The following is a 13,069-nucleotide window of genomic DNA, read 5'->3' on the forward strand; positions in this document are numbered from 1 at the left end:
TTTACTGGCACACGTGGATGGCAGTATTTTATGAGAAAACCATACTATTTCGTCCGACTTGTTTTTTTCCCTGCTTATAAAACCTATAACCGTTGTACACTAAATTTAGTTTACCCTTCTGCGAGGTAATGAATTCCATGTTGTGGACTGCTCGATGACACCAAGCAGAATATTGTAACTGAATAAAGATCAGTGTTCTATTCGGAGAATTGGGCCTGTGGTAGGGTGATAATTCCTGTTAATAATACATGGGATATCTTGTTCTAAGAGAGTGTGGACAAACATTGGTTGAAGTGCAGCGTGAGTCACCGCGCACCTAATCTCTCCTGCAGTCATCTCTGTGAGTCGTGAATTTTGAGATTCATTAGAATGTTAAATTAGCTACTAGTTTGTAGTCATGATTTCTGATACTATTTTCTACTAGTTTTAGCTCGTGAGTTTTGAGATGTAACCCAACGAGCGGCCTTCTGGTGCTTATCTTTCCATATTTTTACGTAACTAACTGGTAGGCAGTCGTACCCCTGTAGAAATCAGTTATTAGACATCCCATTCATCACTAGTGCATGTGGGACACACAAGTAAAAAGTACGGCGCTGATGGGCCACCTGATAGTTTCAAATTTAAGGCAAAACCTTTTGCTGAAATCAGAGAATATCCTATAGTAAAACTTCTGATGTTTTCAGAAAGTAATATGACCATTAATTGTTTTCTTCCGTTATGATTTCAGTATACCGCGGATCTATCCTCAACCGACTACGTGCGCCCCTGGCAGCGGGGATCACCACTCCTACCTCACGACTGTCCCCTGGCGGTGGTGTGCTCTCCAAGCAGCACCGGAACAGTATCCTGTCGATCCTAGCAGGAGGTCCTCGCACTCTGATTGCGGCGACTCAAGATGGTGGCGCCGAGCAGGTGATGGTGTGTGAGGATGAGGATGCCGTGCCCACACCTCAGGCCCCGGTCTACAGCCTATATGACAACTACGCGGCGGCTGCAGCAGCGGCTGTCAGTGGCACAGGGTGAGTGGTAGCTACCAATATTACACATCTACATTGCAGGAAGTCTATCCTTGTAGACTGAGATACTGTATTAGTTTGTGCTAACCAATGAAGTACAGGACCTTCAAGGGAAAAGCAACTCATCTACCGCTCTACCGACAGGTGACTGGCCGATGAGGTTTAACAAAAGCTTTATACGCTGAAGCTTTCTTTGAAACACAGTAAATACAGTAAATATGCTTGAAATTTAGATTCAGCGAAGTAAACATATTTTTTTCTATTTTTCATCACCGTTCTTTAATTCTCCTGTTTGAATCCTCATGATTAGGAATTAAATAACTATGGTAGAAATGAATCCATGGTTAGAATTCCAGCGATTTTACATGTTTTTAATAGAACCCGATAGAAAAGGCCTTCGATCAAGACGTAAACTGGTCCAGAATGCTCCCCCGACCCCTACAGAAACGTGGGAAGGTGTATTGAAAACCGAGTGTATCCGATGTGATGCTGTAAGGCCTTAGGAAAGGCTTAATGCAGGTATCTCTGGTGACGCCCATGGGAGACCTGTATGTTTGGTTGTGTGATAGTGATGATGATGATGATGATGAGGGTGATAATGAAAATGACTTAAGGAGAGGGAAAAACCAGGTGTCTGCATATAGACTACTCCTGTCGTATAACATAAAGGTGTTCGCTCAAGGTTTAACCTCTCACACCGACGGACGAATCACCATCAGTAGCGTCAGATACCCTCACTGCCTATGAACACAGTGGAGAAATTTGGAATACTGTGTAGGTATTGGCTAGTAATTAGAAATGGTACACAACCACCTCTTCTACCCTGCCATCCAACATTCTGATGGTGAAATCTTTTTCGACCAATGGGACCCGAACCAGCTAACCTCAATGTTAGACCATAAAGACCTCCACGACCGTAGCCAGCAGGTAGGCTAGTGTATCAGGTGGTGTGGACTATGATTCCATTGGTCTGCTGATGCTAGTCCGTTCATGGGGCAAGGTGTAGGTCCTATTTCTTCACAGGTCATTCAGATTTGTAAAGGGAACATAGAATCTCAAGACAGAATACTAGACCGACCTTTTCATGTTTAGTCAAGGAATATGGAGGTGGTCTCATGGATCATCCTAACACCTTGTTTTCGAAGGTTAGAGGCAAATGGGACGTCATCAATTAAGGCGGCTGGAAACCATTAAAGTTGATCTAGGTACCTGGAAGACGGACCCTTGGTGTAGGGGTAGCTTGCATGAGTCTTACCCGGAGGCCCCGCGTTCGATTTCCGGACAGGTCAGGGATTTTTACCTGGATCTGAGTGATTGGTTCAATGTCCACTCAGCCAACGTTATTATAACTGAGGAGCTATCTGATGGTGAGGTAGCGTCCTCGGTCTAGAAAGTCAAGAATAACGGCCGAGAGGATTCGTCGTACTGACCACACGTAATCTGCAACCTTCGGGCTGAGCAGCGGTCGCTTGGTAGGCGAAGATCCTTCGGGGCTGTTGTGCCATGGGGTTTGGTTTTTTGTTTAAGTACCGGTACCTGGAATGTGATCCACAGGACATGGAAAACCGCTTGAAGTGGCGTACATTGATTCAAAGAGTGGACCCCGCCACATCGAGACAACTCTAAGGCGGCGGCTACGACGACGACGACGACGACGACGACGATCATGATGATGATGATGATGATGATGATGATGATGATGATGATGATGATAGCTCGGAGATATTAACGCTTGATTTCCACCAAAACAATTTTTGTTTGAATTATGACCAATGCATGAGAGCTTCTAAATGGAAAGTCACGTATCTTTGATTGAAATATAGGAAACACTGTAGGCCCTGCTACTGTTGTGTTTTGTTTATATAAACAATACCGTTTGTCAAATATTTGTAAGTCATATGCACTCAGCATACTCCAGTTATTTTGGTGAATTGGTCGGATGCTTCTTTAGGGATATGATCCTACAACTTCATTTGTTATAACAAAAATCAGTCCATTGCATGGAGTAAACATATCAAAGCGGCACATGTGCTAAACGATTGTACAGAAACGAGAAAAATCAGAGAGAAATATATAGATGGGAAGAAAGGTAACAATTCAAAATGAACCCGAAATTTACGAACTTGATAAGCTATTAAATAGATAATGTGGAAACATCCCGAAAAAGCAGAGGAATTATGTAATAATATCAGAGAAATATGGGAAAATAAATATAAAGAAGGCGATAACAGAGAAAAGGCATGTAGTGAATGTAAGTAAGGATATATGCAAGGACGTATCCTTGACTGTATAACGTAGTTAAAACGCAGAAAATGTTTCAGAAGTCTAAGGTTTTCTAAATTTTAAAGATACGGCGAAATAATACTGATGGGATATGTACTCTCTTAGGAAATTATCTTTTAATTATTTCTTGTAATGTTTTGTTAATTGGAGTATATTTGGTAATTTGTAATATTGATAAACTTTATTTGCTGCAAAGAAAGTATTTTACGCTGTTATTCATGTCGACGAATTTATTGTAGTACAGTTATCTTATGCTACTTTCTATTAATTGGAGTGTGCGAGTCTGTCACTAACGCTGAATGTGTGGAACAGAATACTTACTAACGTCTTCATATTTGTCTCTGCCTGGTCTTTATCTTAACACTGGTTGCTTTGGTGAAAGGTACTACCGTGTTATCAACACAATTAACATATTCCTTATTACGACATAAAAAGCGATGCCACATCTGAAAAATTCTATGATTTCAGGTTGGTGTTCTTAGGACGGAGTATTTTATACCAATTATTCTTTCTTTATCCTCACCTCTATTCTGTTTTTCTTTGGCTGTCCTAACCCTAAACTCGTATATTTTAGTAATTTAATTTGTTTTTGGTTTCCATAGAAGATTTAAAGCAAGCGAAAATTATTATATAAAAATTTCATGGCAGTGGTTGAACGAACAAGGAGATTTTCAAGTTACATACAGGAACCGGGTATATGAGACTTAGCGGGTTGATCATACGGATAAATAATTTGAAAAATCGATATCTTGCACCGTTTATATTTATTTTTCCTTTCCGCTAATTTACTAAAAATTATTTCCACGTATGATGTGTATTCATTCACAGGAAAGAACTGTAGATGATTCCATAATTGAACCCACTGTCGTGTTTTCACGTTTTCTCAGTATTTGTCCCGTTTTACGTTGAAAAAAAATACCAGTGTGATCACTCCAGGATACTGGTGGAAAGGTATATAGAAATTCTTGCTTTGTTTTTTCGAAACAAAGGAACGCTTCACATTTTGGGCGAGAGAAAATTGTGATCTCACTGCAGCAGGAAATTGGCATTGATTTTTTTTTTGTGTTTCACTTGGTCCAGTGATCGATGGACTCTTCAAACAGTGGCTTTCCGTGAAACAAAACGAGTTTCTAACTCTAACTCAATGCAGCATCTTTCTCTCACCAGTATATACCACTGTAAATCTACAGTACACACAACCGCTGAGAACGAAGATGTTCTATTATCATCATGGAGCACACCCTTGTTTACGAAATTCCCTGTACAGGCACCTCACCATTTTTGAAATGCTGTTATAGATACGCTACGCCATGCATTTGTTATATATGTTTAGATACACCCTGTATACTTAGTCAACTTTGCCACTAGGAACTGACCTGGTATTCATTTCTGGTGTAGGCTGAACGAACTCTAGTATTATGTGCGTCTACGGAAGTCGAGATCTCGTCTTTCGTCTTCCTGACAGTCAATCAAACACACGTTCTTGTGAGTGAACCCAGAACTCATATACCACCCTAGTTAGATCAGAAATATACTAAAATCACAGAGCGAACCTAATTTATTCCAAATTCTATCCAATTAAATAACCACGAAGTCTCAAGCCTCGAAACTGAAACGTCTCAATATATGTGTTTATTTGAGTTGTCATAAGTTTAGGGCAGACATTTACAGGATTCGCTCGCTAGAACAGCCGGCGAGCTGCCGCTTGCCACCCGCGGGCTGGCAATAACAACCCATAATTCCTCGATTCACAGTCCATCTTGATAGGTTTACTGATTCATATTTTTCTATCAGATATGGACTACATTTTTCCACCCCCATTTTTAAACAATCTCCATTTAACCCTTTTGCCAATTAAAGAGAAATTCTGTGGGACAGGCGGACGGCTAGCTCGTTGTTTATATTTAATTCCATTGTCCTGAAAGTAAACAGAATGACATAAACTTAACTTAGTCTTACTTCAAATAATTCGTATATATGAAAATTTCAAGTTTTAGTTTATTATAATATTTACGAGCTATCTAGCAACATGCTATTAATGCACAACAGAAAGACATGGTCGTAGTTATTGCGTATTCAGCTTTGAACCATATTTAACACGCTAATATGATTAGGCACAAATTAATCATGAATTCCGAAATATTCGACTATAATACCTACTGATCATTTCCTCCTTTAGTCGCTTTATTAGTGCTAGACGATATGCATATTTATATTGATCGTATCCTAACGATATGTCATATTATATTTAATTTCTTCAATTAGTTCAAGGCTTTATGTCAAATTAAACATTTTGCCAACTGTTGAGCACACATAAATAAGTGTAATACTTCCCATTCATGTCGAAACGACAATGAAGTCGAGAGTCTCCGCTTTGAACCTTCCGCAGTAACCTTCATTATAATAACTGAGACTAACTACGAGTTCAACCTACTGTCATATAGTGCATGCGAGTATGGCGGACTGTGACGGCACACCTCTGTTCCAATGCAATTTGGCCACTGTTTGTGTAGCAGCTCGCTGCCAGTTTCCTAGCATCTGCACATCGCTGGTTTAGGGTAAGGATAAGATGACTTAAGGTTTAAAACAGGCTACTAATCCAACATTAATCATCAAGTTAGTAAGAAAAGTCGAACCGCTCATCTCCCTCTTCTTATCTTTACAGATTAGATAATTATTGTAAGGATCTTGGAGAAATTAATTTTATGCCGTGCTCTTCGCTTGTAACCATCTTCTCTTCCTAACCTCTATTTCTCAAAGCACCGGCCGCAATGCTTCTTGTATAATTGCACACATATACTCTTCCTACGATTTCTTTACTTATTAGCTCTACCTTGAGCCCTACCACCTCGAGCGCAATAAAATTACATTATGGTTGTTCGCCCTCTTCAGATGCAGTCCCCAAGGTACGCCTGTTGTGATTGGTCCGCCGCAGAACGGAGACGTCACTGCTGATAGTCCTCTGTATCCGGTGTCGCCGTGGGGCGTGCTCGCCAGGTAATCGCCTTGCTCATTTGGGTCTTTGGTGGCGGCTCTATCTTGTCTTTCATTCCAGTGTCGCTGCTCTCTTCTTCCTTCGAACACTTAACAAAACAGCCTGTGAAAGGTAAGTAGATAACGTTCAGCGGAGAATATCCGGACATGGGAGAAACCGGTCTCAGCCACTCTCTGTGGACGTAAAATGTAACGTCATAATGAAAAGAATGACATAAAATAATATGAAAGAAATAAATGTGTTATTTATTAATTGTTTGTTATTTATTTTTGTATTAATCAGTTACCGTACTTTAGTTATTTATGTATTTTAATTAATTGATTAATTTTCTATTTTTATTTATTGATTGATTAATTAGTCCACCTCCGTGGTGTAGTGGTTAGTGTGATTAGCTGCCACTCCAGGAGGCCCGGTTTCGATTCCCGGCTCTGCCACAAAATTTGAAAAGTGGTACGAGGGCTGGAACGGGGTCCACTCAGCCTCGGGAGGACAACTGAGTAGAAGTGGGTTCGATTCCCACCTCAGCCATCCTGGAAGTGGTTTTTCGTGGTTTCCCACTTCTCTTCCAGGCAAATGCCGGGATGGTACCTAACTTAAGGCCACGGCCGCTTCCTTCCCTCTTCCTTGTCTATACCTTCCAATCTTCCCATCCCCGCAAGGCCCCTGTTCAGCATAGCAGGTGAGGCCGCCTGGGTGAGGTACTAGTCATCCTCCCCAGTTGTATCCTCCGACCCGATGTCTGAAGCTCCAGGACACTGTCCTTGAGGCGGTAGAGGTGGGATCCCTCGCTGAGTCCGAGGGAAAAACCGACCCTGGAGGGTAAGCAGATTAAGAAGAAGAAGATTGATTTATTAATTTACAACGATATGAAGAAAGTTACAGAGTAATATCTAAAGCGTGCAGTTTCAACTCAGGTAAAGTGGACAGAGGGCGAGGGTCAGCGCACTATGTACTAGCGAGCGGACATAAAGACGACAAAAAGAAAAGCAATACGTCAGCCTCGTATCGGTAGGTGTACTGGCACGTAAAAGAACTCCTGCGGGACTAAGTTCCGGCACCTCGGCGTCTCCGAAAACCGCAAAAGAGTAGTTAGTGGGACGTAAAGCCAATAACATTATTATTATTATTAGTATTATTATTAAAAAAGCAAAGTCACCTCCGTACAGGCCATGAAGGCCCTTGGAGGAGTGGAAGGTAAAGGTTTCCACCATTGTTAACCTCGACACGTGATGGGTAGAGTGGTTAACTCTATGCCTGGCCACCTTTGCTCCCAGGAATTAACCTGGTACTCATTTTTGGTGTAGGCTGAGTTAATCTCAGGGCCATACGCACATCCGGAAGTGGAAATCTCGTTTCTTAAATTTTACGACTTCCTGACGGGGATTCGAACCCACGTTCTTCCGGGCGAACCGAGCACGCCTTTACCGCCTCGGCGAGGCAGCCCCTGGACATAAAGACACAGTTGTTTATTAAAAATGATAACAATGGACACATCTCACTGTTGCTAACTGGCGTGCCGTTTGTTCCATTCATTTCAGGTATCGTTTCAGGAAGAGGTGCTAACATGTTACTTGTGACAATGGTGCGTTACTGCTACCGCGTAAAACTTGAATCTTGAGACTAAAAGTGATCGCTGAGCCCTGCGTCTCCATTCCGGTCGTATACATATAGTTGAAATGTCAAAAATGGATTGATCTCATCAAGGAAAACATGATTGTGCAATAATAATCGGGATATCTTCACTCGTTCAAGAGATACACTCACAACAATGTTACCATAGTACGTCCGACACTGAGATGATGTCACCCGCGCCGTGATCTTGTGACATGCCGCGGCGTGGCGATACAAAGCGAACATTATGTTTCATTCAATTGATTCCGTAAGTTACGAATAAATTTGTTACATTCGATCCATGATTTTCATTTCTCTAGACTCGGCACTTCGATACTGTAACCATCTAACTTACAGTCGTGTCGTATCTGCAGGAAGCGCCATTTTATGTTTTTCGATTATCTCTTGTGAATGCCGAACGCGAGAATATCATGCAGAATATTTTTATTTTCTCATGATTAGAGGTGTACCATTGCAATGAAGAAGGATCTGATTGATGCCTCTGGGACATAGGTTCAAGAAAGAAGTAAGTCAGGACCTGGGTACACGGGATTAAGAGTCTCACGAAAAGAGTGAGAAAGGGAACACTGTAAGGTGTTTCGAAGAACTGCATTTTCCATCAGGATGAAGAAGTACTGGAAATTCAAGAAGGTTTAAAAATGTAAAATGTGGTCCTAAGTAGCTGAAACGATATGTAGATAATAATAATAATAATAATAATAATAATAATAATAATAATAATAACAATAATAATAATAAAAAGTGTCTATCTAAAAATCTTAAAATAAGGCACTACACTACAGTGGTGAAACCGGAATGCCTAACCTAACCTAACCTAACCTAACCTAACCTGGTATTAAACTAGAGATTAGATAAACTTGAGATGCCAAAAAGAAGAATAATGAGAAAAATCTTAGGCCATGTGAAGAAAACTGAAGTATGTAATTTAAGATCAAATGATGAAATATACATGAACATAGAAAACAAACTGAAACCAAAAGAAAAAGGAGATTGCATTTTTTTTGGACATATTTACAGAATGGATGGTTTCAGATAAAAAAAAAAGGATTTTCGAGTACCTTTGGGACAAAAAAGGCAACAACTGGCTGGATTCAAGAAGTAAAGAAAGATTTAGAAGGAAATAATATAAGAGAAGATGAGACTATGGACAGAGAGAATTTTAGAAAGAGGGTAGTAGGTATGGAAGGATTCCAAGGTAGATTGAACAAGAAACCTGATGCGAAGTGGGCCGAGGACAGAAAGAAACAGCATAGTGAAAAGATGAAAGAATATTGGAATGAACGGAAAATAAAACAACAAAGTATGAAGAATTGAATTTAAATTCGCACGTTGTCCTTAGCAGGCCTCATCTGAAATAATAATAATAATAATAATAATAATAATAATAATAATAATAATAATAATGAAAATGAAATGGCGTATGGATTTTAGTGCCGGAAGTGTCCGAGGAGAAGGTCTTTCGATTAGACACCGTGTCGCGATGAGGATGAAATGATGATGAAGACGACACATACAGCCAGTCCCCGTGCGAGCGAAATTAACCAATTATGCCTAAAATTCCCGTCCCTCCCGGGAATCGAACCCGGCACCTCTGTGACCAAAGGCCAGCACGCTAACCATTTAGCCATGGAGTCGGACAATAATACTAATATTCTGCTTGGATTTATATATACTTTAACAGTAAATGATAGCTCCTAAACGGACGTTCCCGCAGATTTCAGAGGTAAAATTCGGTTATATATATCTCATCAGGTTTTCCAGTAACGTTACATTTAGCCCACTTGGTGGCCATGATCATTGAAGTGTCAAGTATCTATTATCTGAAACCGTGTTTAGCCGGATTAACTCCCGTTGGACGAAGAAATGTTGGCCACCAGGGTAGGAGAGGTGGCAGTATACAATTTATAATCATTAGATTGCGTTTCAAAAGCCTGGAGACAATTGCAAACCTCTCCGCACTGTTCATATGGAGTCATCCGTTTGATGGTGATTCGTTCGTCGGATGGAGACGTTAAGATTCGAGCAGACTTGAGCAGAGTAGGCTGTGTGCCGGCACCAAGTTTCATCGTCTCCATTCCTGCCATTATATATCACGACATTAATGTAATCTCATTAAATTCTCTGATGAGGTTGACGTCAGGCAGGGCATCCGGTAGTAGAAACTCGATACGAAGATACATTTCACTTCATGTCCACAACCGAAGAAAAATGGGACAAGGCTACAATACAGTACAGTGCAATACATTTCTCTAAGTCATATTTGAACGGCGTCGAACCCGTAACGGGGAAATAGGATAAGTACAAACTGTAGATACATTAAAATGAGGTCAGAAATATGACCTGACAACTTGATCTACGTGAAGACAATTTCGTCTGAGGTTACTTGTGGTCGCAAATGGGAGTTCACTGCATTAGGTTTCCCGTAACATGATTCCATTTCATTTACTATACTGTAATCCTGCAGGAATTCACGTTCGGAAGTGATCGAAGTCATCCAGCTTCGTATTCCATACTTGACTACTTTTTATTCTGGTGCTGCCATAGGTTTTTGCAGTTTATGTCAAAGTACAAAACATTTGTTTATGCTATATGCTTCCGGGATGATGACCAGGCAGACAGATATACTTCACTATAATTACCTCTTTCATCGCTGAATTGGCTCAACTATCCCTGGAGCTGGAGAAATGCATCCATTCGAGTATTTAATTAAACTAGAAAAAATCAATGGCGCTCAGCTGTCATTGGCCTTGGCCTACGAAGCGACCGCTGCTCAGTACGAAGGCGTGCGGATTATGAGGTGACACATGGTCAGTGCTACGAATCCTCTCGGCCGTTATTCTTGCCTCTCTAGACGGTCGGCGGTTGCAGAGTGAACTTCGGCTGGTCCGACGGCTCTGCACTCCGACCGACCAACCGAGCAGAGGAGAGGGGGCCGTGCGGGAGATGGAGAGGGGCTGGTCCTCACAGTTGGCTGTCCTGAGAATGGTTTTGCATTGTCCTGCAATGAGGCGAATGCCGAGACTGTTCCTAGTATAGGCCACGGCCGCCAACCCTCTCACATTCACCGTAAGAAATCTCCTGGCCTGAGAGACGGCGCTACTCTCTGAGAGGCCCGCCTCCCCACTTCAGGGAGGAATGAAAACATTATAGTAGCAGTCTCTAGACCGGGGTCGCCATCTCACCGTCAGACAGCTCCTCAATTGTAATCACTTAGCTGAGTAGACCTTGAAGCAGCTCTCAGATGCAGCTGAATATCACTGACCTGGCCGGGAATCGAACCCAGAACCTCCGGGCGAGAGGTAAGCACGCTACCCCTAAACTACGCGACCGCGAAAGTATTTACTTGGAATTAACATTGAACGTACTGGGAAAGTAATAAAGGAACTCAAAGTAATCTGTATCAGGCGCACTGTTTGAATCAAGATAGCGCTATATAGAGAAACACTCCATCAATTTTCTTGCTCTTTAACGAGGTTCGTGCGTCATAAATCTAGCTGCCGTATTTTTGTTAGTCTGGACTTAAAAGTCATCGAATATCTTATCGACTGAGAACGGGAAAATGCTGAAGCAGTGGTGGCTGGAAAGTATGAAATGTCCTCTAAACTTTACACAGGCGACAACTTTCATGAACAAGAGGCGTCATGCACTGCATAATAAGTAAGATGAATTCACACATCGTCCGACAAGATGATCTAGGGATAGATCGGAGGTAGTTCGTGACTTAAATGTTAATCCGAGGTAGATGTTGGCATCCTATAACTTTTATTTAATGGCTCTATACCTTATTGAATAAACACGAGGGCTAGAAAGAAAGTTACGGCGACAGGCGCCATTTGTCTTACGAAGAACTAAACGTACCGCTGTTTTCAGCATGTCTACACTCCGAACCATCGTATGAGCAAAGAAAACAGGAGGCATTACAGAAGTCATAGTTTCCGTGGTTTGAGTAGTACAGTTTAACTTCTATGCAAACTGTCATATTAAATCACAGTTAAAACTAAATGACTCTAGATCAAGTAACTTCAGTTTGGATCACCGTAGAATCATGTATGACTTGTTAGCTGAATGGTCAGCGTACTGGTCTTCGCTTCAAAGGATCACGGGTTCGATTCCCGGCCGGGTCGGGGATTTTAACCTTCATTGGTTAATTCCAATGGCCCGGGGGCTGGGTGTTTTTGCTGTCCCCAACATCCCTGCAACTCACACACCACACATAACATTCTCCTCCACCACAATAATACGCAGTTACCTTCACATTGTAGATGCCGCCCACCCTCGTCGGAGGGTCTGCCTTACAAGGGCTGCACTCGGCTATAAGTAGTCACAGTAAATTATTATTATACCGTAGGATAATTTCCTGTGATATATTGGCTATAGGTACAATGAATGCCTTGAAATATCAAAATCGAACATATGAAAGGTAACAGATGGTCTGTTGTGAGACATACAATTCAAAACAGAGATACTGTAACAAATAGGCAAGCATTTTTTATGTACATAGAGCTCACTCTTTTCATTGGACCTTCCATATTTGTGTCAAGAATTGTGGTAAAAATTTTGCTCGTATATGCAGATATGAGATTATTAGATTAATGCATGGAAGAAGTACAGTCGGCACGAGGAGTCAGGACAATAACACAGCCAATTTAATTATCAGATGCAATTTTAACACATTTAACCACATCGAAATAATCTGTGTAAGAATCGGTCTGGTTATCAGAAATGCCAAGAACAACTTCCAAAAAATAATACGTCACATTATCCCTTAATGTAACACAACATTACATTAATAATGATGAGCATGTAACAAATAGTGTTATCTTCTTGCAGCCTAACCAATGTTTCATTAACCTCATTCCTTATATACGTATATAGGTCCACAAACAACTCTTTAACGCTCAGGAATATACATGTAACACATACGACAAAAATGGAACCATTTATGTAAAAAGTACTAATTTTACGGAATCAATATCAAATGCGCTGATAATTATTGAACACAAGCCAGATAATATATATATAAACCCTGTTTCTCTCTGTCTTTCACAGCGATATGGTGGAAATTAGAAAGTTTCTGCACTTTAAATCGTCACCACATATAGCTTTTTCCCTTCGCAAGAAAGAATACAGTGTACCTCTCACG

At 41.0% G+C, this 13,069-nt stretch overlaps 1 protein-coding gene across 1 annotated transcript in view; it reads left to right on the top strand.

Annotated features, from left to right (window-relative positions):
* The window catches only part of LOC136875434 (KH domain-containing, RNA-binding, signal transduction-associated protein 1), a 1,072,163-nt gene that overhangs the window by 842,354 nt on the left and 216,740 nt on the right, over window positions 1-13,069 (top strand). The window contains exons 7-8 of the mRNA XM_067148988.2: window positions 728-1,019; window positions 6,192-6,296. Of these exons, the coding sequence (XP_067005089.1) occupies window positions 728-1,019; window positions 6,192-6,296 (397 nt within the window). The remainder of the gene's footprint in view (window positions 1-727; window positions 1,020-6,191; window positions 6,297-13,069) is intronic.

This window comes from Anabrus simplex, chromosome 6 (genome assembly GCF_040414725.1).
Source record: "Anabrus simplex isolate iqAnaSimp1 chromosome 6, ASM4041472v1, whole genome shotgun sequence".
In the NCBI taxonomy this organism is placed as follows: domain Eukaryota; kingdom Metazoa; phylum Arthropoda; class Insecta; order Orthoptera; family Tettigoniidae; genus Anabrus; species Anabrus simplex.